This window comes from Peromyscus maniculatus, chromosome 9 (genome assembly GCF_049852395.1).
Source record: "Peromyscus maniculatus bairdii isolate BWxNUB_F1_BW_parent chromosome 9, HU_Pman_BW_mat_3.1, whole genome shotgun sequence".
NCBI lineage: Eukaryota > Metazoa > Chordata > Mammalia > Rodentia > Cricetidae > Peromyscus > Peromyscus maniculatus.
In genome coordinates this window covers 60,976,170-61,003,319 of record NC_134860.1, presented here as the reverse complement: position 1 = coordinate 61,003,319, position 27,150 = coordinate 60,976,170, and the positions used below count along the sequence as shown (strand labels likewise).

Below are 27,150 nucleotides of genomic sequence, written 5' to 3'. Positions count from 1 at the left end.
TTTTTTTTTTTTTTTTTTTTTTTTTTTTTTTTTGGTTTTTCGAGACAGGGTTTCTCTGTGTAGCTTTGCGCCTTTCCTGGAGCTCACTTGGTAGACCAGGCTGGCCTCGAACTCACAGAGATCCGCCTGGCTCTGCCTCCCAAGTGCTGGGATTAAAGGCGTGCGCCACCACCGCCCGGCGATATCTAGTATTCTATCTGGTATATTTCAAATGACAAAGTAATACTAATCTTGGTTTTAATGAAGCTACAAATGAAGATATTATGTCCTTTCATTTCATCTTGCCTTAAGTTTGCTTACCCTAAGCCCCAAATTATTTAAAACTAATGTTTGAGCCGGGTGGTGGTAGTGCACACCTTCATTCCCTGAAGGCATAGGCAGGTGGAGCTCTGTGAGTTTGAGGTCAGCCTGGTCTTGAGTTCCTGGCCAGCCAAGGATACAAAAAAAAAAAAAAAAAAAAAAAACCTGTCTCAAAAAAAAAAAAAAAAACAAAAAAAACTAATGTTTGAAAGAGTCAAGATTTTTCATTGTCTTTACAAATACACACACACACTCTCTTATTATCCAGTGTGATTTAGCTTAAAAAAAAAAAAAACGGTTCTAATTTAAACTTTAATTCCTTTATTCTAACTAGGAATACCCAAAGATTTGAGTTTACTCTTCTTATGCAAATTATACAAAGGACATCAGTCTCCAGTAACAATATCCATTATGGTTTATACCTTAAGTACTGATGTTTCTTGACTTAATTAGCATCTAAAATGTTCTATAGTATATAGAATTTTAATTCTATAGTATAATTTAGTACAAATTTAAAAATGTGTGTGGGCAGGTTGACAACAGTACAGTGACTCCTTATCTTGGGCTAGTTCTAGCCCCTGGGACAGCCATTCCTTGCCCGTGTGTGTCAGAACTAACACCCCATGACTAATAGATAAAAGTCTTTTGGACTCTACTAACTTAGCAGACCACTAGCTTCAGCTAGCATCTTGGGCCTACAGAAAAGCTTCCCCCATTTCACTGTACCTGCCTCTCTGATGTACCCACCAATGGGTAAACTTGATTTGTGACTTTGTTCTGTAAAACTATAAACCTTCATCAAACTGCTTCCACAATAGAACATGGAGTTTGGGGTAACCTAAATCTACGTTCCTGGGCCATGGTCACTCAAAATGGCTCCAAAATAAACTGTCTCTTATTCCCTTAAAAAAAAAATAGCCACTGAGAATTTCACATTGATGTCCATGTAAACGTAATATGAGGCATAAATGTAGAATTTATGTAGAATAAAGGCGGTTATGTAGAGCAGTGTACAGTTCAGAACTTAGGTGAGGCCGCAAGCCACCCACTACAATCAGGCTCGCTCTCAACTTGGCCTTAAATAGATCTGGGAAAACAGATGGTTCAAAATCAGTGTTTCAGTAAAGGCTCAAGTTCCCACATCTGTTAACTGAGCAGATGGTTCAGTGGCTGTACCTGTGTAAAATCTGCGTGGCCTGGCCACAACCTCACACCCAAGAGCCAACGCAAGAGCTGGGACAGACAACAAAACAAGTTATCTCAGTGATTTGGGTTTGGTTTTGTTTTGTGTTTTGTTTTGTGTGTGTGTGTGTGTGTGTGTGTGTGTGTGTTTTCAAGACAGGGTTTCTCTGTGTCGTTTTGGTGCCTGTCCTGGATCTCACTCTGTAGACCAGGCTGGCCTCGAACTCATAGAGATCCACCTGGCTCTGCCTCCCGAGTGCTGGGATTAAAGGCGTGCGCCACCACTGCCCAGCTAATCTCAGTGATTTGTAAGCTGTGCCTATCTTTGTATTTGTAATTATCTTTGGGGGAAAAAAACAGTCTCTAGTTTTGTTTTGGGGACAAAGTCATAAATGCTCAGGAGCTAACGTAAATTCCACCTGCCTGGCCTGAAAAGAGACCCCACTGTGGCCCTGCCTGAGGCTTTCACCCCTCAACCTTCTAGTTACTTTGCCTCTGGCAGCCCAGGGAGTTCACCTGTCCTCTCTTCCCAAAGGAGAAGTTGGTGCCAAGGGCCCAACTCTGACACCCAATCCTCTCACACAACCATCTCCACCACCTGCCGCCCCGGCTGACACTCAGTTTCCTCCCTGCCTCTCTTCTGTCTTAAGCCCACGAGTGACAAATCTACTAAGTAAAGTAAATCTAAAGCATGTCAACCATGGACAGCCGTGACTCTCACGTGCTATTTTGTCTGCAGTATAATGAGAATGTGGTGGTTGAAACAGTACCCATTAGACACATGGATGGGGGCAATGAACTCTCAGTCCTGGCCCTGAGGAAGGTCCCAGCTTAGAAGCCTGTAAGCTGACTGTGCCACAGCAGTCAGCAGCAATAGCATGGAGACGCCGGGAAGAGTGAAAGAATATTTGTTCCAATTTCTCATTTGCCCACAATATCCGCTGGTTTACAGGAAACTTCAAACAAGGCAACAGTCACCCTCCACTCTCTGCAGAGGCACTGGGACAGAGTTCAGTAACAGAGTGTGTTTAGTAGGCAGGCTCATGGCCCTGGATCCGATTCCCAGCACAGATCTATGCGAAAATTCTGCTGCGAAGAGTTTAAGCAGACTTTCTTCAGGGACCGCCAGTGACAAGGTCCTTATCGCTTTATTTCTCAAGATGTCATCCTCAATGAATTGTGGGCAGTGCCCATCTAGTACCTGCCTTCTTCACTCCGTGTGAGCATCAGGAGGGCGGGAACCAAATGCCTTATTTACCACCACATCCTCTGGCCATTGCACGTAGCTGAACAAACTGTCTGAAGAAACTAAAGAAAGGAGGATTCCCTGTTTCCATGGCTTCACTCCTCCGAGTCCACGTTCAGCTTAACAGTACAGTGACACCAACAGGGACCCTAAATCAGCCCTTCTCTTTAAAGGTCACAGAGATCCAGGAGGCTGTGACAGGTAGGCTAGCCACAAACTTGTAGCTACAGCCAGGGAACTATAAGCACATGTGATGCACCTGGTAAGCAAAGAGGGCTTCTCACAGGCAGAACCCTGCCAGGACTCCGGGTGGACTAGGAGGATGAGGACGGCAGCCTTCCAGCATCACCACCCGGGCTTCTGTCCCCTCAGGAGCCAGAGCGTCCCCTGCCTGGCTCATCCTTCCTTCTCTGCCATCAGCTCCTACTGCATCTCCATGCACAAATGCCTAGAAGCTCTTGGCTTTAATGTTGCCAGTTCTAGGGGCCTGCCAGGACCAAGACCAGCACTTCTTAGTCAAAGGCCAACCTGGGACAGCCAGATGGATTCAGGAAAAACAACCTTAATTACACACGGCTGGATTCTCTTGGCTTCCTTCCTCCAGGTGAAGGAACAGCTTAGAGAAGAGAATGAGGACAGCAGCTGGGATTACACGATGCACCTGCTGTTCATCACTCCCCTAGGTCACTCAGCATGTCACACACTGCCTTGCTAGCTGTCAGCATCAAAGTCAGCCTCCACCACTCTTCTCACTCACTACCTCCTGCCCCCTTTCTGGGGCTGAACTTCCACTTCTTACTAAAGATACAGAACATCTACTCTCCTGCCAAACACAACATTTACTCTCTTTTGAAAGTAGTCTGAAGGACAAAGTCAAGAAGCTGCCTTCTGCATTTGGAATATTACTTATTATGTACTAGTATAAACCCACAACATGGTCACAGCTGCCTTGTAGCATACATTCACTTATTTTGTAAACAATACCACTTCAACATTAATTAGGGATAATACTAAGTAATTCTCTCTCTCTCTCTCTCTCTCTCTCTCTCTCTCTCTCTCTCTCTCTCTCTCTCTCTCTCTCTCTCTCCTCGAAAGGTAAGTTTGCAGAACAGTTCATTAGAAGGACCATTTCAGGTACTCTATAATCAATTATAGCTTATTTCCTTATGTGAAATGATGCTTACTCAAGTTGAACAAAGCTGAAATACTTGCTAAACAGTTAGTTCCTATGTGCCCTGAACTTGTAAGATTCTGAGAACATAAAAGCCAAAATCTGGGTTTTTTTTCCACTTATTTTAAAGTGATTATATAATGTAATGGGTTTCATTATGACAATAGAAGCTAATTACTGATGACTATGGAGACTATATACATGGTCCTTCCCCCCCTTTCACCTGGGTGTGATACTGAAAGCATACAAGAATGAAAAATTTCAGAGATCACCTTGCTCTATTAACCTTCTTCATCTAGAAATCCCTGGCACCCATCATTGGCCTATATACAGTAGACAGGTTATAAATGTTTGACTAGCGTGATTTACATATTTATAAATCAATACTGTATACCCACGAATCTTCATCTGGGTTCATTTAAACATATACATATTGCTCAGTAACACATAAGCTATAATGTTACAAGATCATAGACTCAGCTTTAATGCACATTGAAATCACCTGGAGATTTTACTACAATGCAGATTCTAAGCCGGCCGCTTGGGGTAGAACCTGATAGCATAATTCCAACAATTGGTCAGGTGACGCTGAAAACCATCTAAGGATCAAGGGAGGCCGGTTTTAATTCCCTTGAGAAGACTGTACAAATATCTCAAGTCTTACTTCTCAAAGCCAACATGCCACTGTTAGAGAAGCAGAGCTCATGCCCTTGGGAAAGCACATCTATTATTAGACGCCATCATTCCACGGTGTTTACTGAGTACCCATGTCATAGTGCCCAGGGGTTTCTGCTGTCTGTTCTGCACAACACAGGGAGCTATAACTCCCTGTTCGGTTACAGCCACTCCTTGCCTCTTCTTAGTAACTATATGTCAAGTCTGATGAACAGAGAAAAGACTGGTTATTTTACTTCAAGTCGGGGGTGGGGGGGGGGAGAATTTTCCTTTTTTCCCCATGCTCCTAAAGTATCATTCCTACCACAGCTTAATAGTTAATGCTAGTAGGGGAGGGAGCTAAAATGGCAGGCCTATAACCTATAATTGTGTCTGCTAGAACCAAAACAGGTAAAGCACAGAACCCCAAAAAGTCTCCTCTTCATAGAAAATGGGTTGAAAATCAGGTCAGCTTTGTGGCTGCCACCTACCTAACAGAAAATTCTAGAGTCATTTTGACAGCTTCTAAGCTAATTTGAAAATCAGTGAAAACCACTGTATCCTTAATGATGCATTTGTTGCCTGTCCAGCATTTCTAGCCCATTTCCACTCCTTTGAAACACCTGCTGACCAGCAGAACCACTCTCTACAAGGGACTCCCGTGGCCACTCTAGACTGGACTCTGGGAGGCAACCATTACTGCCCTTCTTGACCTCCATTCTGGTCCCTCCACTCATTTTCTCGGTCCTGCTGTAGCCTGCCCACAGAAGCCCCTATGTCCAGCTCTCCTCCTTCCCCTAGGGACTCTGCCTCTTGATCCAGACCCAGGGTCCCCCTAGTTCTTTCCTGTCGCCCCTTCCAGCCTTTCTTTCTACCCCAACTCCAGTCCTTTGTGACAACTGGTCACCCACAGAAACACTCCCTATTAGGGACCCCACGGCCACACTAGGATAGGACCCAGAGTGGTTAACAGCAACCAAGGAACAGAACACCCACCCAACAAAGAAGACAACAGATATCTATGCCAAGAACATCATAACTTCAAATATCATAACTCCAGATGCCTAGATCCCAGGGCAAAACATACTTGAAAAGCCAAGACAAGAGGCCTCTTCCAGAAGGTAGCAACCACATTGTGATAGGTCCTGAGAAAAGCAATTTAGCTGAAGCACAAGATAAGGACTTCAAAGTATCAATTATGCGTATGTTCAAGGACCTCAAAGAGGATATGAATAAATGCTTTAACAAAGACCATAAACAGTTGAAAGAAATAATGAAAACAATTCAAGGTGTGAAGGCATAATTTAACAAAGAAGAAATAGAATTATTAAGAAACCCCAAATTGAAATGAAAACTTACACAAGTGAAACAAAACCTCAGAGATAAGTCTCAACAAGAGATTACAAGACACTGAAGAGACAACTTGTCTTGAAGACAAGGTAGAAGACATGGATAGCTCAAACAAAGAAAGTGTTGAATCAAAACAAAAACAAAATATAGACACAAAACATACAGGAAATCAAGGACACTATAGAAAGACCATAGGTACAGAGGAAGAAGAAGAAACCCAAGTCAAAAAGCACAGTAATTTTTTTTTAAATCATAGACTTAACAGCTAACGTAATATAAAAGTCAATACATACCATGTATGTCTTCCTGGGTCTCAGATAACTCACTCAGGATTTTTTTTTCTAGCTCTATCCATTTACCTACAAATTTCATGTTTTTTTTTTTTTTTTCCCTAAAAGCTGAGTAACACTCCATTGTGTAAATGTACCACATTTCTTTAGCCATTCTTCTGTTGAGGGACATCTAGGTTGTTCCAGTTCCCAGCCATTATGCATAGAGCAGCAATGAACATGGTTGGTCAAGTGTCCTTGAGGTAGGATGAAGCATGCTTTGGGTATATGCCCAAGAGTGGTAGAGCTGGGTCTTGAGGTAGATCGATTCCCATCTTCATGAGGAACCATCACTGATTTCTATCGTGGCTGCACAAGTTTGTATGCCCACCAGCAATGGATGAGTATTCTCCTTACTCCATATCTTCACCAGCATGAGTTGTCACTTGTTTTTATTAATCTTAGCCATTTTGACTGGGATAAGATAAAATCTCAAAGTAGTTTTGATTTGTGTTTCCCTGATGGCTAAGGATGCTAAACATTTCTTTAAGTGTTTCTTACACTTTGAATTTCCTCTATTGAGAATTCTCTGTTTAGATCTGTACCCCATTTTTTAATTGGGTTATTTGCTTTCTTGATAGCTAGTTTTTGTTCTTTATATATTTTGAATAATTGCTCTATATCGATGTGTAGTTAGTAAAAATCTTTTCTCATTCTGTAGACTGCCACTTTGTCTGAATGATGGTGTCCTTTGCCATGCAGAAACTTCTCAATTTCATGAAGAACTATTTATTAATTGTTGATCTTACTGCCTGTGCTAACAGTTTTCTCTTCAGAAAGTATTTTCTGTGCCAAAGAGTTCAAGGCTATTTCCCACTTTTTCTTCTATCAGGTTAAGTGTATCTCCACTTTTTCTTCTTTCAGGTTAAGTGTATCTGGTTTTGTGTTGACACTTTTGGTCCATTTTGAGTTGAGTTATATACAATGTGGTAAGTATAGATCTATTTTCATTCTTCTACATGTAGCCATTCAGTCTGACCAGCACCATTTGTTGAAGATGCTATCTTTTTTTCCAGTGTGCATTTCTGGTTTCTGATATATATATGGTTTCCATAGGTATGTGGATTTATGTCTGGGTCTTCAATTCCATTGATCAATGTGTCTGCTTTTGTGCCAATACCATGCTGTGTGATTATATGTGAATATTAACTGTTAAGTCAATGATAATCAGGCTACAATCTCTAGAACCATATGATAGGTGTAAAGTAAGGAACTAGAAGGTACAGATAGGTCTTATTAGGAAAGAAAAACAGAATCAATAGTTATGGATGGAGGGAGGGGCTGGAACCAGAGTGGGGAGTAGAAGAGGAGGGAGGATGATAAAGGGAATATAGAGAAAGACAGCTAAAATTAAGAACCATTTGAGGGGTAGTATGGAAAGCTTATACAGTAAAAGCTTTCTAAAATATATACATAAGTGAAGGCAATCTAAATGAAATCGTCAAATAATGGGGGAGACTCAGTCCCAACTGGCCATCTCTTGTCACTAAATGAAGCTTCCAGTTCCAGGACTGGGTTACATCTAATTGGATTGTTGGCCAATGGGGTCCCATGAGAAACCCCAAACAACCCAAGGCTGTGGCCAAGGCAAACAGGTTACTCTCCACAAAAAGAGAGCAAGGCCCAATTGGTATGCACAATACTGACACAACTCATTTAACATGGAGAAGTCAAGCTGGTGCATACATAGAGCCTTCACTCCTCTGTGTCAGCATTGGTACAGGAAAGTACTGGGCATGATAGCAAAAGAAAAACTTAAACACCAAGCCAGTCACAAACCCTTTGCTCTACAATGGTGTCCTGCCTGTAAGATACACTAGGACAATGGTGGCACAAAGCTTATGGGAACCAACCAATGTCTGATTAGACTTTAAGGCCCACTCCATGAAATGGAACTAATACCCAACACTGGATGGGTAACCAAGAACCAGAAACTTGATAGTCTGGGAACCTAGGGTAAAACCAATACTACTGGTCTTAAAAAAAACAAAACAAAATAGTGATAAAAATGACTCCTAATGACACTGTGCTATACTCATAGATCAGTGCCTTGCTAAGCCATCATCAGAAAAGCTTCCTCCTGCAGCAGATGGGAATTATAGAAGCCAACAGCCAGATTGCAGAGTGAGAGACCTTGGAACACTCAACTCTAAATGGGATGGCTCCATCAAATCTCTCCACTTGGGGCTCAGAGAACCCTGATGAACTGGAGGCAGAAAGAGTGTAAGAGTCAGAGGGGATGGAGAACACCAAGAGAACAAAGCCCTCTAAATCAACAGGATCAAAGCTCACGTGAACTCAGAGACTGAGGCAGCATGCACAGTGCCTGCACAGGCCTGCACCAGGTCCTCTGCGTACATATCATGGCTTCTAGTTTACTGTTTTTATGGGATTCTTGAGTGTATGGACAAGTACGTTTCTGAATCTTGCTCCTTCTCTTGGGCTTTTTCTTCTGCTTGTTTGTCTTGTCCAATTCTGGTATGACAGTTTTTGTTTTATGATATTAGATTTTATTGTTTTATTATTATCTCTTAGAAGCCTGTTCTTTTCTAATGAGAGACAGAAAGGGAGTAGATCCAGATGGGAGGGGAGATGGAGAGGAACTGGGAGGAGTAGAGGGAGGGGAAACTGTAATCAGGATATATTATGTGAGAAAAGAATCTATTTTCAATAAAAGGAAAAAATCACAGAAGTACCCCAACCTAAAGTAAGAGATGCCTATTAAGGTACAAGAATCATACAGAACACCAAACAGGCAGGCAAAAAAAAAAAAAAAAAAAGAAAAAAAAGAAAAAGAAAGAAAGAAAGAAAAGAAAAAGAAAAAATTCTCCACAGCACATATTAGAAACATTAAATGCACAGAACAAAGAAAGGATATTAAAAGCTACAAGGGGTAAAAACCAAGTAACATATAAAGGCAAGCTCATTAGAATAACCCCCAACTTTTCAATAGAGACTCTATAAGCCAGAAGGGCCTGTACAAATTCTAAGAGACAACAAATGGAGCTCAGACTATTATATCTTGCAAAACTCTCAATCACAATCAAGGCAGAGATAGAGATAGATAGATAGATAGATAGATAGATAGATAGATAGATAGATAGATAGATAGATAGATAGATAGAAAGAAAGAACTATTTCATGATAAAACCACCTTTAACAAATTTCTATACACCAATCCAGCTCTACTGAAGTCAACAGAAGAAAGTTTCAGACTGAACAGAAGGTTAATAACACCAAAGAGGACACAAGGATTATTTAATCCCAGAACAGTACATCAAGAGAGACTGAGGGAGGACACACCATCATCACATCAAATAACAGGAACCAATAAACACCGATGACTTTCAATATTAGTAGCCTCAATTCCCCCAATAAAAAGACACACACTAACAGATTGGATTAGAAAACAGAATCAGTTTTTCTGTTGCATCCAAGAAATCTACCTCACCATCAAAGACATACAGTACCTTAGGTAAAGGATGGAAATGGTATTCCAAGCAACTGGAACCAAGCAGCAAGCACATGTAGCTATTTTAACACCTGACCAAATAAACATCAAATCAAAAGTAATCAGAAGAGATAGGGAAGGACACTCCATACTCATTAAAGGAAAAATCCACCAAGAGCACATTACAATTCTAAATATTTATGCATCAACCCATAGTACCCAAGTTCATAAAAGAAACATTTCTACAGCCCCCCCCCAAAAAAAAATCACATACTGACCCTAACACAGTGATAGTGGGTAACTTCAATACCCCATTCTCACCAATAGACAGACTATGCAAACAAAAACTAAACAGAAAAAAATGCTGGGGTTAAATAGTATCATAAATTAAAAACCTAATAGACATCTACAGAACATTTCCACCAAATATTAAAGAAACCATTTTATTAGAAACTTGTGGAACTTCCTCCAAAACTAACCACATAGTAGTAAACAAACAAGCCCCAACCAATAGAAGAGAAGTGAAAGAATACCCTGCCTCCTGTAAGAACACCCTCAATTAAAGCGGGATATCAACCACAAGAGAGATAGCAGAAAGTATACAAACTCATGGAAAATTAATAACTCACTAGTGAATGAAAAATGGGCCAAGACAGAAATCAGGAAGGAAATATAAAACTTTTTAGAAGTGAATGAAATGAAAACACAACATACCCAAACCTATGGAGCACGATGAAGGTGGTTCCAAGAGGCAAGTTCATAGCACTAAGTGCCTACATCAAAAAGCTGGAGAATCTCCTATCAGTAACTTAGCAGCACACCTGAAAGCTCTAGAACAAAGAGAAGAATAACACCCAAAAGAAGTAGATGCCAAGAAATAATGAAGCCGAGGGCTGAAATCAACGAAAATAAAAACAAAAACAAAAACAAAGAGTCAGTAAAGCAAAAAGTAAGCTCTTTGAAGAGAAGCAACAAGATTAACAAACGTTTAGGCAATTCACCAAATGAAGGGGAGAGAAGATCTAACTTAATAAAATTACAGATAAAAAGGAAGGCACAGAAGCAGACACCAAGGAAATTCAGACAATAATAAGGGTCAACTTTAAAAATCTGTATTTCACCAAACTCAAAAATTTAAAAAACATGGATGAGTGTTTCTACATATACAATCTACCAAAGTTAAATTAAGATGAAATAATTTAAACAGACCTATAACTCCTAAGGAAATCAAAGTAGAAGAAATTGAGTAAGAAATTGAGAAGAAATTGAGAAGAAATTGAGTAAGACACCAGAAGATGTAAAGATCTCCCATGCTCATGGATTAGTAGGATTAATGCTTTTAAAATGGCCATTCTACCAAAGCAATCTACAGATTCAATGCAATTCTCATCAAAATTCCATTTCATAATTCTTCACAGAAACTAAAATGACAATCTTCAACTTCATATGGAAAACATATACACACATATATATATATAAAACAATCTCAGCGTTTTTGATCCCAGCACTCAGGAGGCAGAAGGCAGGCAGATCTCTGAGTTTGAGGCCAGTCTGGTCTCCAGAGTGAGTTCCATCCAGGACAGACAGGACTGTTACACAGAGAAAACCTGTCTCGAAAAAACAAAACAAAACAAAAACTCAATAATAAAATTACTGCTGGAGGTGTCATCACTCCTGATTTCAAGATGTACCATGGAAGTATAGTAATAAAAACAGCATGATATTGGCATAAAAATAGACACATTGATCAGTGGAATTGAATCAAAGACCCAAACATAAAACCACACACCTGATTTTTGACAAAGACGACAAAAATACACACTGGAAAAAAGACAGCATCTTCAACAAATGATGCTAGGTAGTCAAGTTGGGTGGCTGCATGTAGAAGAATGCAAAGAGATCCATATTTATCACCCAGAACAAAACTCAACTCCAAAATCAAGGACATCACCATAACACCAGGTACCCTGAATTTGGTAGAAGAGAAAGCAGGAATAGGCTTGATCTCATTATTATCACAGGAATGGACTTTCTGATCAGGACATCAATACTGTAGGTATTAAGATCAACAATTAATAATTGATACCTCATGAAAGTGAATAGGTTCTGTATGGCAAAGGACACCATCATTTGGACAGAGCAGCAGTTCATTGGACAAATGAACATACTTGCTCATCCATGCTCATTGCTGCTATACTCATTATAGCCAGAAACTGAAAACAGCTAGATGTCCATCAACGGACAAACAAATGTGGTGCATTTATACAATAGAATACTATTTAGCTGTTAAGAAAAATAAAATTTGCAAATTATACACCTAATAGAGGGTTCTTATCTATAATATATAAAGAACTAAAACAACTGGACATCAAGAAAACAAGGCAATGTAAAAATGGGGTACAGAACTGTCTTAGTTAAGGGCTCCTCTTTCTGTCAAGAGACACCATGACCACAACAGCTCTCTTTAAGCCAGCTCTCTCTGGCTTAGAGGTTCAGAGGTTTAGTCCATTATCATCATGGCTGAAAGCATGGCAGCACTCAGGCAGACATGGTGCTGGAGAGGACTACATCTGAATCAGCAGTCAGCAGGAAGAGAGTAAACAACTGTGCCTGGCTTGAGATTCTGAAACCTCAAAGCCAACCCCCAGTGACACACTTCCTCCAACAAGGCCACACCTCCAAATCGTGCCACTCCTTGTGAGCCTATGGAGGCCATTTTCATTCAAATCATCACAAGAACTAAACAGAGTTCTCAGAAGATGAAATGTTTAGTGGCTGAGAAATATTTAAAGTAATGTTTGACATCTTTAGCCATCAGAGGAATGCAAATTAAAACTATTTTGACATTTCATCTTACCCTGAACTCAGAATGGCCAAGAAAAAAGAAACAAATGACAGCTCATGCTGGTAAGGATTTGGGGAAAAAGGAACACTTATTCATTGCTAGTGAGAATGCAAATTTGTACAACCACCATGGAAATCAGTGTGGAGGTTCCTTAAAAAGCTGACAATCAATCTTCCACAAGAACCAGCTATATCATTCTTGGGCATATTCTTAAAGGTCTCTACACCCTACTCCTGGCATATTTGCTCATCCATGTTCATTGCTGCTAAACTCATAATAGCCAGAAACGGAAAACAGCTAGATGTCCATCAACTGACAAACAAATGTGGTGCATTTATACAACAGAATACTATTTAGCTGTTAAGAAAAACGAAATTTGCAAAAAAAAAAAAAAATGAATGCAGGTAGAAACAATCTTCCTGAGTGAGGTAACCCAGACCCCCCCCAAAATCATATATTGCATTACTTCTTTTATACATAGATGTTAGCTTTCAACCTTTAGATATGTGTTTCAATCCAAATAACCACAGATGTTAGGTACCTAGCAAGGCACTAGGGAGGAACAGAAGTAGATCTTCCAGTGAAGGGAAAACAGAGTACAGTGTTACCAAGAGATAAAGGGGAAACTAGAAAAGAAGGACCAAGTGGAGAGTAGGATGGGAGAGCAGGGGAAAGAAAGGAATATGGGGAAGGATAATTCACAATAAAGGCTTTTTGAAAAACCACACAGAAACCTACAACCATATATATGTGAATGGGAAAAAATTCAAATGGCGTCATCTTATAACGGAGGAGGCAATTGTCCTAACTAGATATTTTATGCCACTAAATAAAACCTCCCATACCAGGAATCTTGTTGAGTTACTGGCTAAAGTGGTGTCATGAACCCCACCCCACCCCCACCCCCCACATCACAGGCTACTACCAGATCTAATGGTTGTTCTCCACAACCTGATGAACGCCTATTGCTGAAAATAACACTTAAGTCATAGAACATAGAGAAGTTGAGGTGTTACCCAACTAGAAGCTTTTCCCCTACTGACTAGTACTCATGGTATTAAAAGGTACTCTGCACACTACCAGAGGAAAAAGTAATCATCAATATCACTGACTGTAACAGCAACAAGCCTACAATATATACTGGTATAAGCACGGCATGAATATTATGACAGTAACCAACAACTTTTTTAATTGGGTAGAAGGTCCACTCATGAGATGGAACCCATACCTGACACTGCTAATGTGGCCAAACACTGAGACTGGACAGGTCTCAGTGTTTGGCCACAAGGGAAATCCTACTACTATTATTCTAAAAAAGGAACATAACATAAAATATCTCCAAATGACATATCGGTATGCCCATAGAAGCTTTTTCTTGCAGTAGATGGTAATTAACCAGGATCTACAACTGGACACTGTGCCTAGTGTGAGAGACTTTGGAGCACTCAGTCCTAAATGGGATGTGCTCATCAGCCCCTACCCTCCGTTCTCAGGTATCTCTGCAGAAGAGGAAGTGGAAGGAGACAGAGGTGATGGGAAACTGAAGAAACAGTGGCTTGCTGACACAACAGGACCATTCACTTATGAACTCAAAGAGACTAGCAGCACAAACAAGCCCTGCACAGATTCAAGCCAGCCAAATCCCAGAAGGCAAGAAGACGGAAGTCCCACCACTCACCAGGAAGCTATTTACAATCAATACCTTCGAGGAAAAGGAAAATCGGGTTTTTCCAATGGATTTGTCACGGCATATATCAACTCTAGGGCAGGCCCATGTCCAGTAGTAGTTGGCCAACACAATGAACTCCATGAGTTTAGTTTTGTTTTATGTGTGGGTAAGTGTGTGTGGGGGGGGTATTTGGGTTTTTTTTGCCTCTTTGGGTCTTAGTGGGGTTTGTTTGTTTTGATTTTCATTTGGGGGGTTGTTTTGGTTCTGTTTCTTGAAACAGAGAAAACATGAATTTGGGTCAGTAGGGAGGTGGGGAGGATCTAGGATGAGTTGTGGGGAACACAATCAAAATACACTATATAAAAATTACAAAAAATAAATCATTCAGTCATGAACAGGCAAACTCTTCTGCTAGAGGCATAAACAAAATCACCTAGAACCTACTTTGGCTTGGCACAGTGTCATGTACTTCTGAATATGGGATACTTCTGAAGGAATGAGACACACACTACAGATAGCCAAAAATCATGTGAGTCCTAACAAACCAGGGAGATTTTTCTACAATGCCAACTTTAACTAAGAATAAATGGACGCCAGGCATAGTTGCATAGGTCTTTAACACCAGTACTCTACCCCCCACAGTGGGGATATAGGGGGAGACAGAAGCAGATGGACCTCTGCGAGTTCAAGGCCAACCTGGTCTACACAGCAAGTTCTAGACCAGGCAAGGCACACAGTGAGACTTAACAGAAAAGAAAAGAAAAAAAATGTTTACTATAATAAATTCAAACAATTATTTTATACCAAAACAAACAGAATAAACCTCACTAATTTTAAAGAATGAAATCTCTGGAGGAACGATCCGGGAAGTTCTCTTCTTTCCCATCCTCTCCTCCCCTTTCTCTTTCAGCTCTATGGTCTCCCAGAGGGGAGAACTGGCTGTTGCCCATGATTTGAGTCCACTACTGCCTTGACGGCTTATGCCGGTGACGGCATGGCTGGTCCAACTCTGGTACCCATCAGTACAAGGACATATTTCTTTGGAAAGATCTTGGCGAAATGAGACCCACTTCTAAATAGAATGTTTCAAGCCTAAGTAAATCCTTGAGAACTGAATGCTCAATGCTGAATGTCTTGAATTTTGAAAAGATGGTTTAACAATAATATAAGGACAAATTCACTCCATAAATGTAACCACCCGACAGAACTCTGAATTGTCTAAGGACACAAATTCCAAATAGTTAAAGCGACGTTAGAAAGAGGAGGGAGACTGCTGTCATCAGAGAGGCTGTGTCTTTTTCCATTCCTCTCATTCTGAACCTATGAATATATAGTCAATTTCCAAATCATATCTTACTTTTCACAGTGAGAGCCTAGAAAACTACAGAATTATTCAATATGGGACTTTTCGGTTTAATGAGATTCCCCAACCTTTAGTCTTAGTTACTCAAGAAAAATATACAAAAAAGGTAAACAGAAAAGGAAGGGCCACTGGGGTAAAGATCTGGAGACCAAGATACTTACAAGGCATTGCATGGTATATGCTTGGCCAGTACTGTCCACTGTCCCTCTTTAACCAAACACGAACTGTCCTATAACAGAGGAAAATGTATACATGAAATCACAGCACTTGGAGTCATGCAAAGATAGTAATACACAGAAATCAAACTTTTTTTTCTTTTTTCTGAGACAGGGTTTCCCTGTGTAGTTTTGGTGCCTGTCCTAGATCTCGCTCTGTAGACCAGGCTGGCCTTGAACTCACAGAGATCCGCCTGGCTCTGCCTCCCGAATGCTGGGATTAAAGGCGTGTGCCACTACTGCCTGGCTCAAACTTTTTAATATTATATATGTACAGATTCATGACAGGTATAATAGATAGAGATGCATACTACACGAGCCTATCTAAAAATCCTATATTCCTTACATTTTAGAAAATAGTTTTATAGATTCTGAGGAATCCATACAATGTATTTGCAGTCCTTACTTTTAAGGGTGCTGTACACTCACTCACAATTACATAACCCTCGAAATGCCACCCTCATGTATGAATGCATACATCTACCATCAAAGTTTTTGAAAATGTTTTTCACTTTATTGTTTTTTCTTCCAAAGTACCTGGCCTTTGCACTAGTGACCTGGAAGCATCCACTGTTCTAGAGAACCATAGGTCTTTACTAGTGAACACAGAGAAACTGCTCTGCAAAGAAAGTACAGATACCACATAAAATAATATTTAACATGTGACAGGAAGAGGATACAACAGTTACGTTCACATCTTGTAAGCCAGGCCTTTATCTCAAGAAACAGGTTTTCCAGGTACAGAGGCATGTACACACACACACACACACACACACACACACACACACACACGTACACACACACACACACACACACACACACACACACACACACAAACACCTTTTAAATTAATGCAATCAATACAGGAGTGATATCCTAGAAGATGTTGGGATAAAACACTGAAAAATCAGTCCCTCAACCAAATCAACTACTGAGTTGACAAGAACTTTTAAAATCAATTATTTCAAATTCTGAGGTCTACTACATAATGTTTTTAGCACCTGGAGAAATACTGAACTAGGAACAAAAGGGGGAGAGGGTGGCACTGAATTCTAGCACTCAGTAACTTCCAACATCTGTGGTGATATATTGTGTACCTTAATAAACTTGCCTGAGGATCAGAGGACAGAGCCAGCCACTAGATTAGACATAGAGGTCAGGCCGTGGTGGCACACACCTTTAATGCCAGCACTTGAGATCTTATGCCTTTGCTTGGAAAGCACACACACCTTTAATCCCAGGAAATAATATGGCAGGGCAGAGAAAGGTATATATATAAGGAATGAGGAAACAGGAACTCACTCTATTTAGGCTGCAGATTTTGTAGAGGTAAGAACTAGTGGCTGGCTGTTCTGCTTCTCTGATCTTTCAGCTTTCCCCCTGATATCTGGCTCTGAGTTTTTTTTATTAAAAGACCATCTAAGATTCGAACATCAAACATCCAGGCTCCATCTGGCAGGTAGCCATGGAGAATGGCTTGCTTCCTAGAGCAGCCTGCTGGAGCAAGGGTGGAGACAAGTCCTCTACAATGTGAAGACATGTGTTCCAATTTACCTGACTGTTCAGTGAGTGACCAGGACAGAGGCTCACCATCGCCTCAACCCTCTCAGGGCTGAAGGGCTTCCCATGCAGATTCCTTAAAGAAATGAATGACAGCAACATTCCTTTCTCTTACTGGACCCAGATAGTTAGCTGACCTCAGAGACATCAGAAAGAATTTTCAATGATTATACACAGGGAATACAGTCCTTGTAAAAATCACACACTAAGAAAGACAGCTACACTCCAGAGAACCTGACTTCCAGGATTACTACATTCTTATCTGCTCTCAACAGGAAACTGTGAAGTACACAATGAAACAGAAGATATGGATCACCTCAAAGAGGGAAACAAAATTGATAGAACTATCCAGAAGAAGTGCAAGCATTGGGCTTACTGGCAGACTGCCTAAGAACTCACAGACAACAAAATAAAACCAGGATGAGAATGTACGACTGGACCGGGAACCTCACTTCTGATGACCGTTCTGTAAGGAAACTGGGTAGAAATACTGCAAAGCACAGGGACAGGAACTAAACATCTGGGAAGCGCCTGCAGGAGGTCTGAGCACAAAAGAGAAGAGGCAAGCCTGAAGCTAAGACGACTGAGTCCAAATGAGAAGCTGAACTGAAAAGAATAACTAACCAGATAAAATAAGCAACAACGGCAGCTTAGGAGAGCCGTGCGGCATCATTTACGTTATCAACACACAAATATGGGAGTCCTGCAAGAAGAGAAAGGGAGAGAAGAGTATTTCAGGAAAAACAGACAGAAATTTACCAAATTTGATGAAAGACATACACATCCAAGCAGCTCAAAGAAATCTAAGAAGATAGACTGAACCAGATTTAACAGACAGACTAAAATCAAATCATCAAATGCAAATGGGGGAAAATCTTAAAGGCAGCGAGAGAAAAACAACTTATTTCATACAACAGGGCATCAGTAACCAAATTCTCATAGAAGCAGCGGGCAGAAAGGTGAGGGGCTAAATGAAACAACTACCATCCAAGAACTACCCACTGACCCACCATGCAGAAATGAAAGAAAGTCTAAGTGGGGACTCCATATCAATACATCGCTGAACCCCAACTGAAGCTCCTCCCATTTGCAGTAGATGGTGGTTAACACAGGGTCCAAAGCTGACCAACATGTCGGGAGTAAGCAACGTCTCAGCCCCAGTGGGAAGTTATATCCTTCTCACACACAAACACCCCAAGGCTCCGGGATCACTGCAGAAAAGGGAGCAGCGTCGGAGCCAGAAGACGTGGATGACCACAGAGAAACATCTTCAGGACACAGCACAACAGCTGCGCTATGAACTCACAATGACTGTAACAGCATGTATAGAACCTGTGCCAGATCGAAGCCCAGCATGGAGGGGGAAGTTGGACACGCAACGTCGCCCCTAGCAGTGAAGCAAATGGCAACTGTTAGGTACTGAAGAGGAGGAGCCAGTCTTCTAAGAGAACATCTCCTGGAAAGTTGACCGTGCTCCAGGGGAAGGCCACACAGCCAAGAACATCTGGGCAGCACAAACTGGTCTTCAAGGGGGTTGTTTTACTTCCTTTAAAAAAGAGAGGGCACGAAGTCAGTGGGTAGACAAAGTGGAGTGGATTTGGGAAGAGGTGGGGGGGGGGCAAATATGATATACCATTTGTATAAAACCAAAAACTCTCAAAGAACTAATAAAATAAGTTTAAGACCTTAAAATCCAAACCCCCCCATAAATGAAGGGGGAAATTAAGATTATCCCAGATAAACAAAAGCTAATAAAAATGAATCGTGTATAACTTTCAATTACAGATAAAGCATCTAGACCAGTGGTTCTCAACCTTCCTAATGCTGTGACCCTTAAATACAGTTCCTCATGTTATGGTGACCTCCAACCATAAAATTATTTTCATTGCTACCTCATAACTGTAATCTTGCTACTGTTATGAGTTGTAATGTAAATATCTGATATGCAGGTTATCTGATATTCGACACCTGTGAAAGGGCCGTTCAACTCCCCAAAGGGGTCGCAACCCATATGTTGAGAACACTGATCTAGACAGAGGATCAACAAGAAAGTCAAAGGCCTGAGTCACACAATCAATGAGATCTCCAGGCACATGATATCCCAATGGCAGAACATACAACTGACATGTACAATACATAACCCATTCTCTAGCCAGGATGGAATGAAGCTAAAATCAGCAACAGAAGAAACAGTGGGGGAAAGCCACAATGAGTTAAAAGAAAAAAAAATTACGAAAATTAGAAAACACTGTAAGATAAACTAAAAAGAAAGCAAAACACAGCAAAATCTAAGAGGTAAAGTAAAAGTTTAGATGAAAGATTATGGCAGTCAATGTCTATGTTAAACAAGATCACAAGGCAACAACCTAACTATATACTTAAGGCACCAGAAACAGAGCAAATCAAACCCAATGCTAAGAGAAGGATGGGGAATAGTAGACTAGATCAAGGAAGGGGAAAAAAAAAAAAAAAAACACCAAACACTAACAATAGAGAGTCAATGAAACCAAGTCAAATTTGACAAACTGAGAGGCAACTGAATTAAATTGGAAATGATGGTGTTTGAAAGGCTCTAGGAGGCCCAAGGCTGGCAGGCGTGGCTCTGGCAGGTCTTGCCCTCCCGCTTCCTCTCCCTTGCTGACTGTTAGATTACAGTCTAAAGCTAGCCACCAAGTCCATTCCCTTATTTGCCTACTTCCTCCTCCTGAGGATGACCACAAGGTCCAGCTGTCAAAGTATTTGTCAAAGTCCAGCAATCAAAAGCCCCCTTTTGGTTACCCTAGTTAAAACCAAGTCATCCTAACACGTGTGTGTGAGGGGTCCCCTTTTCCCTTTATAAACTGCCATTTGCCTATGGCCCAAGTCTGTCTCCTCTCCATCCAGAGGCAAACATCCATCTGTCCCTCTGGGGCAAACATTCCTTCCCCCTCTCCCTTGTTCCCTTTCCCTCCTCCCTCTTCCTCTGTCTCCTGTCTTTGTCTCTTATTCCTTGCCCTCTGTTCCTCTAGGGCAAATAAATATCCTTTGTGCTGAGAACTTGATCTTTGGGGTGTCCTGTGCTGACTCAGATCCTTTCACAGTTACTAAAGAAAATTTGAATATTCTAAGATAGTTCTTATATGCTTGTAAATAAGATAATCTGGAATAAACAGTCACATTTCTGAGACATACTACCTACAGGACAGACTGCAAAAGAAATAGATAGCCTCGGCAATACTAATGCCAGCAGAAAGTGAATCTATAATCAAAAACTTCAAAATAAAGTTCAGGACCAAAGTGGCTTCACTAGCGAGGTCAACCAAATATCTGAGGGAAAACTGACAAGGATTCTATTCAAATTTCCAGAAAGAAGAAAGAATACTTTATAAGATACTCTAGTGGCTGGTTTTTTTGTTACCAAAACCAGGCAAATATATCATTAAAAAACTCATGTTCATATTTCTTGTGAATATAGATACCAAGTTTCTCAACAAAACACTAGCAAATCAAACTCAAGAGCATAACAGAAGGACTGTACTTATGAACCAGTGGGACATATTCCAAAATGTAAGGGTCATTTAGAATAAGAAAATCAATTCATATAGCACAGTTTATCAGTAAAATAGAGCATCTATGACCATCTAACTCAACCTTCTAATTTTGTGACCCTTTAATACAGTTCCTCATGTTGTTCATGAAATTATTTTCATTGCTACTTCATAACTGTAATTTTGCTACCATTATGAATTGTAATGTAAATCTCTGTGTTTTCTGATGGTCTTAGTCGACCCCACCAGCCACAGGTTGAGAGCAGCTGATCTAACTGGAATGCACTTGACAAAATTCAGTTTTTCATGATAAAGAGTACACCTCAAGCAGAAGAAGTCTTCCTTAACTTAATGCAGAGCATCTATTAGTTGCTTTCTTGTCTCTACAAACGAAATACTTAAAGAAGCAACTCAAGGATGATTTTATTTTGGCTTACAGTTTGAAGATACAGTCCATCATAGCAAGGAAGGCATGGTGCCTAGTCACATGAGTGCAAAGCACAGAACAAAGAGACAAACGCTGGTGTCGGTCCCCATAAGGCCCGGGTGTGAGGCCCAGTGTAACTTCTTGAGCCTAGCTCAAGTTTGGCGACCTGTCTTTGGACATGACTTCCGCATAAGAGAGATTCAGCTCTACCCGACCTAGAATCACCTCTGCCTAGTAACTGCTGAGATGGCATAATCTCATTGGCCTGCTACCCTCACCCCATCCCCTCCACACCCCCCAAACTATATAAGTCCACACCTGATGCAAAAAAAAACAAGTTCCTGCTTTGAAAAGACTTCCAGCTTAGTGTGCTTCTCTCCAGTGGAATGGGGATGTCTGGGCCATCAACACTCACCATCCTGCTCAGCCCCAGCTGGACCAGTCCTGCCTCCACCCTACCTGTGGGTCAGCCAGACATGCTAGTAAGCAGCTGGCATTCCCCTCCTTCCCGTGTTATCCAATCCAACTCAGAATCCTATCTACAGGATGCAATCACTCACATTCGGGGTGAGTCTTCCTCTCTGAAATTCTCCTTGTAAATGTTGGTACAGATATGCCCAATGTCTCATAGATGATTCCAACTCCAGTCAAGCTGACAATGAAGATGAACCACACTGGGTAGTCATGGAAAAGTCACACTAACAGCATACTCACTGGTTAAAGAATGAAAGCTTCCCCTAAAAATTAAGAAGAAGGAAGGTATGCTCCCTATTTTTTTGAACCACTGCCAGCACAATTTGAATAACTAGTCAAATAAATAAAGGGTGCAATGGTTAATCTTAATTGTCAAGTTGACTGGTACCATCACATGGGCTCAGGTCCTACAATGAATAAAAGCAGAAAAGAGTATTCATCGCTGTTTCCTAGTTGCAGACAATGTGACCAGCTAGCTCATGCCCCTTGCCTCCATGTTCTCCACACCTTGATAGACTGTATCACCTCAAACTATAAGCCAAACTCCCCCCTAAACTGCTTCTTGTCAAACATTTACTCACAACAAAAGTCACTAGTAAAGTCATCTAAATTGGAAAAGGAGTAAAGTAACTCTATCTGTACTAGGGATGGGAAGGGAGGGGAGGGCAGAGGAGAGGAGAGAAGGTTCCTGTTCCAAGGGCTTTGACACCCTCTTCTGACAGGCATACACATTTTGGTGTGCACACAAAATACTCATACCCATAAAATAAACATCAAAAAATGTAGCATGAATCTTAAAGAGTCTTGTTAATAAAATCAAACCTGAGGCCAGTTATTGGGGTGAATGCTGGAAGATCAGAGAGACAGAATAGGCCACAGCTACCTCACTTCACCAATTCCTCAGGTGATCCTGTTTCCTCAGACTGGAAGCCTCTGAGTCCTCATCCAGAATGAATCTCAGCTGAACTGCTGCTCCAAAGCCTGAAAGCTTAACCAGCCAAATGCTTCTAGTTTCTGGTCTTCACGCCTTATATATCTTTCCTTTCTACCGTCACTCCCTGGGATTAAAGGCTCATTTTCTGGGAGTAAAGGCGTGAGTCATCATGCCTGGCTGTTTCCAATGTGGCCTTGAACTCACAGAGATCCAGAGGGATTTCTACCTCTAGAGTGCTAGGACTAAAGGTGTGAGTGCCACCATTTTCTAGCCTTTGTATCTAGTGGCTGTTCTGTCTCTAACCCCAGGAAAGTTTATTAGGGTGCACAATATTTTGGGGAACATAATACCACCACAGAGGTAGTGGTAGAGGAAGGAAGGGAAGAAAAGAAGAAAAGAAAAGAACTGTAATTCAGAGACAAGTTAAGACAGTAGAGGTCAGTGTGCTGGGGAAGGAAACTGTAAGCTGCTGAGCCCCTGCCCTCTTTCACTGGGGGTGGGGTGGGTAGGGGGAAGCTGCACACATTCACAGGGATAGATGGCAGAGGCAGAACTACAGTAAAGGGAGGTAAGGACTAAGACTATAGGAGCATGTGGAGGTTCTGGACACTGAGTACATGGCTCAAGTTAGGCAGAGAACAACTGGGGAGGAATGGAGGACGTTCTTGATATGGGAGCAGATGGCCAGCCAGGGAGACTGCCCTAGTGAGCAGCAATGGTGAGAAAAGGACCAGTCAGAAGGCCATGGAGGGCTGAGGAGGCCACTTAAAATAAGGAGCCAGAGACAGAATCCCATTTGTTTGTGAGAAGCCAGGGCAAGTCCTGGTTACCCTGAAGTAGCTGGTTTGCCCACTCCTCAAAGGAACAAGAGGTCATTTATTCTGAGCCAACTATGACAGGCCATGGTCTGGGGACAGGAATTTGGGTTATAACAAATAGCATGTTCTACACTGACAGTAAATACAAGAGCTTTTATTAGTTAAAGAGAAACAAAGCCATAAGCCAGGCCAAATACAGTGCACAGGTAGGGACCACAGGCTGGTGACATTCTTTGTTTAATAGTCAGAAGCTATTAAGCTGCTAAGAAGATGTAGGCAGGGACAAGAGATAGTAATATACATTATGCACATGTATGAAAATGATACAATGATACCCATTATATATTAGTAGTATATGCTAATAAAAACATAAAGAAAAAATACATGTCAAAGGTTAAAGAGGTAGTCAAAAGGATTCAGGCCAGATACTGAAGTGGGCAACAGGCTTTCAAAGAGACTAAAAAGCAGTCCCAGATAACTGGTTCAGTGAAGGGTTAATGACCTAAAACAATGAACCTGAGACAGCTGAGAAACTCCAGACCTAAGAACACCTGCCTGACAAGAAAGCAACATCCAGAACATCTGCTGAACTCATTCAGCCTTGGAACTATAAGGAGCACATCCATTGAGAAAACTTTCCTCCCCAATAGTTCCCTCGTCTGCCCTATGAAGCCCCAAGTCCCCCACACCTGGGTGCAGACTCCACTACCAGGGACAGATTGGTGTCCTTCAATCGCTCTGCTTCTGTTAAGGTTGCCTTATTCTTTCTTTTATTTCCACATTGCCTTGATCAACCCTGACCTAACACAGAGCAAGGGGGTGATGGTACAAAGGGGTAGAGAGAGAGAATGCCAAGGGTCTAACCCACGAGGACTGATTATCAGTGGTTGGGACGCGACCTGGCAGGCTTGGGTGCTGACTGGATGTGGGTATTGGTGAACAGTGGTGCTTTTCATTAGCAAGGGGTTGTTTTTTTGTGGAAGGCAGTTGTTTACCTTGGAACCTGCTGAGTTTGGGAATAGTTCACTCAGGGCTGTCACAGCAGGAAACTGCCTACCTGGTATTCAGTGTAAGGTATGAGCTGGGAGTCACAGCACACAGGAGCTGAGATCAGTAAATAAGAAGAGAAGGCTGCTCACAGCCCACTGAATAGCACCAATGCCAAGGGGCGAGGAAGAAAAACAAGTGCCAGAGATCTCTCAGGGTAGGTGACTGAAGAGCAAAGGAACTGCCCTTTAGACACAGAGTGTGCCCTGATTTTAGACCTAGAAAGTAAGGTCATTGTCATCGAGATACCTACGAACTACACAGTGAACACACAATTAAATACTATCTTCAGAGCTCATTTTTCTGAGGAGAAAAGGGAGGGTTCGGGTTGTCAACAAACATTGCACCACAGGTTGCTAAGCTACTAGGAAAAAAAAGAAAAAAAAAGAAAGACAATCTACCCATGTTGAAATCTAGGCTTTTAAAAATGTGCCTGAGAATGAGGCAACCTTCATTAGTTACCATGGCAATGAGCTTCAATTCCCTGAGGACAACTGTTTTTGCATTGCTGAAGTAACTTGGGGTGAGGGGTAGAGAGCAAATTCCACTGTGTGTGGTAAATCTGGATTTCCAGGGAATGCCTCTCCAATAGATGACTCATACTGCAGCAGCAATACCCAAGCAAGGAACATGCCCCCGGCAATCTGTTAACAGGAAAAGTTTGAGCCATGGGCTGTCAGTCAGCATCTTTTGGTAGTTTTTACAGTAATTGGTTTAAAAGCTACAAAATGTTCCAAACGCAAAGACAACTGCAGAGATTCTGAGACAGTGTATGTGAAAGATTAACTTAAAGAAAAAAGCTCTCTCTCTTTGATTACTAGATTTCTGATTACTGTGTTGTTCCTAATACTGCATTCCACTCACACAGTAAATAAACTAAATCTAATCTTCATCAATGCCCTGTGTATTTTGGGGCCCAGAAGCTGCCAGTGCATAACGACAGTTAAAGCTGGGTGCCATCCAGTCCCCAGTCATTTCTGCCACAGAGTTCAATTCCTCAAATCAAGGACCCCACTATGAAAGACCTACACCACTTTGCTGACTCACAGACACCAGTCATGTTCTTCGATGCAGCAACCCTTAACCAGCGCCATCTGTCGGTAGCTGGAGAAGAGGTGTAGAATGCTACAGCCCAACACCTTGAGTGAATTACTGCTCAACAAACATTACCAGCCTTTGGTCATTTGAAGTCACACAGCAGCCAGTAAGGTGTGCCCACGACAGCCACCTTCCCTGGGCATTTCACCATCGGAGGCCTGTCTCTTTTACTCCAAAGTCTGGGAGTAAAAAATAAACCTCCACAGTTTACATTGATTACAAAAATCACAAGCAAGAGGCATGACTGTCAGGTTTGAAACTACTTTTTTTTTTTTTTTTTTTTTGGTTTTTCGAGACAGGGTTTCTCTGTGTAGCTTTGCGCCTTTCCTGGAGCTCACTTGGTAGCCCAGGCTGGTCTCGAACTCACAGAGATCCGCCTGCCTCTGCCTCCCGAGTGCTGGGATTAAAGGCGTGCGCCACCACCGCCCGGCGAAACTACTTTTAAGTGGGTAAAATGGAGCCTAAAAAGGAAGATAAAGGGACCCACGTGACAGGTGCACATAACGAAGATGATAGCCACAACTGCACTATCATCCATCACCACTCATGTATGAGGTCACATGGATTAGGAGGCCTATGGGAAATACCATGCTGGGAATGGGAACAAACTCTGAGTCCAGCTCTGGTAACCAGATCACAGTTAACATGCCCAGCACTTCTGAGCTTCCTGCCACCTTGTTTGTAAATTCTAATAGTGCTGGGGACAAAGGAGAGACAGACTAAGACTTTTCTCTCCCCAGTTTTAGGTAAAACTGTAAGGATTTTATCCTTAATTGCGTCATCGGCTTCCCAGCATAAAAAGAGGGTGAGCCCTTTGTGGGCTCTCTGGCCCCTCTCCTCTCCGCTCCTTCCTCCTGTCGGCTCCCCTCTCTCCCTCCCCCCTTTTGTGTCTCTCTGTCTCTCTCTGTCTCTCTCTCTCTTTCTGTCTCTCTCTCTTTCTCCCCCCCCCCCCAATAAAGCTCTAAAAAGGTAACCATGGCTATGATTCTTTTAACCAGCATGCTGCTCCGACGGCATGGTTGCTGCGGGCGGCGACCAGCCAGGAGGGGCAGCGCTGCAGCACAACTAACAAAAACTACAAGTAAATTCGTTTTTCTGTTTCTCTCTATTGTGTGTAGTTTTAATGTGAGCAAGGACTGGGACCCAGAAGCAGGTTTTCTGGCCACGGTCTCAGGTCGCAGTCCGGGCCCTGGAGGAAGTCCCACAGGCTTTCCTGAGTAGCTGTACTCATATCTGCAAATTGTGTCCTGGCACTGTGGTCTGGCCTTTGTGCGTTCTGTTCCCTCAAGCTGTGGTCTGTGTTTTAGTGCGGGTGTGCTGCACTTTGTCCTTCAACACCGTGGGCTTCTGTCTTCCGGGACACCCTCCTGCTTGCAGTATCTCTGCACATTACTTCTCTTTAAACAAGAGCCCCTCGTGAGGCCTGTGGGGCTCCTCAGACACGACGAAGCTCCAGGATCACCCTGCACTTGTGTCTTTGTGAGGACACG

At 41.9% G+C, this 27,150-nt stretch overlaps 1 protein-coding gene across 1 annotated transcript in view; it reads right to left on the bottom strand.

The window, feature by feature from the left end:
• Wdfy2 (WD repeat and FYVE domain containing 2) overlaps nt 1–27,150 on the bottom strand; it is a 163,290-nt gene that overhangs the window by 78,819 nt on the left and 57,321 nt on the right. The window contains exon 2 of the mRNA XM_042284997.2: nt 15,722–15,789. Coding sequence (XP_042140931.1) covers nt 15,722–15,789 — 68 coding nt within the window. The remainder of the gene's footprint in view (nt 1–15,721; nt 15,790–27,150) is intronic.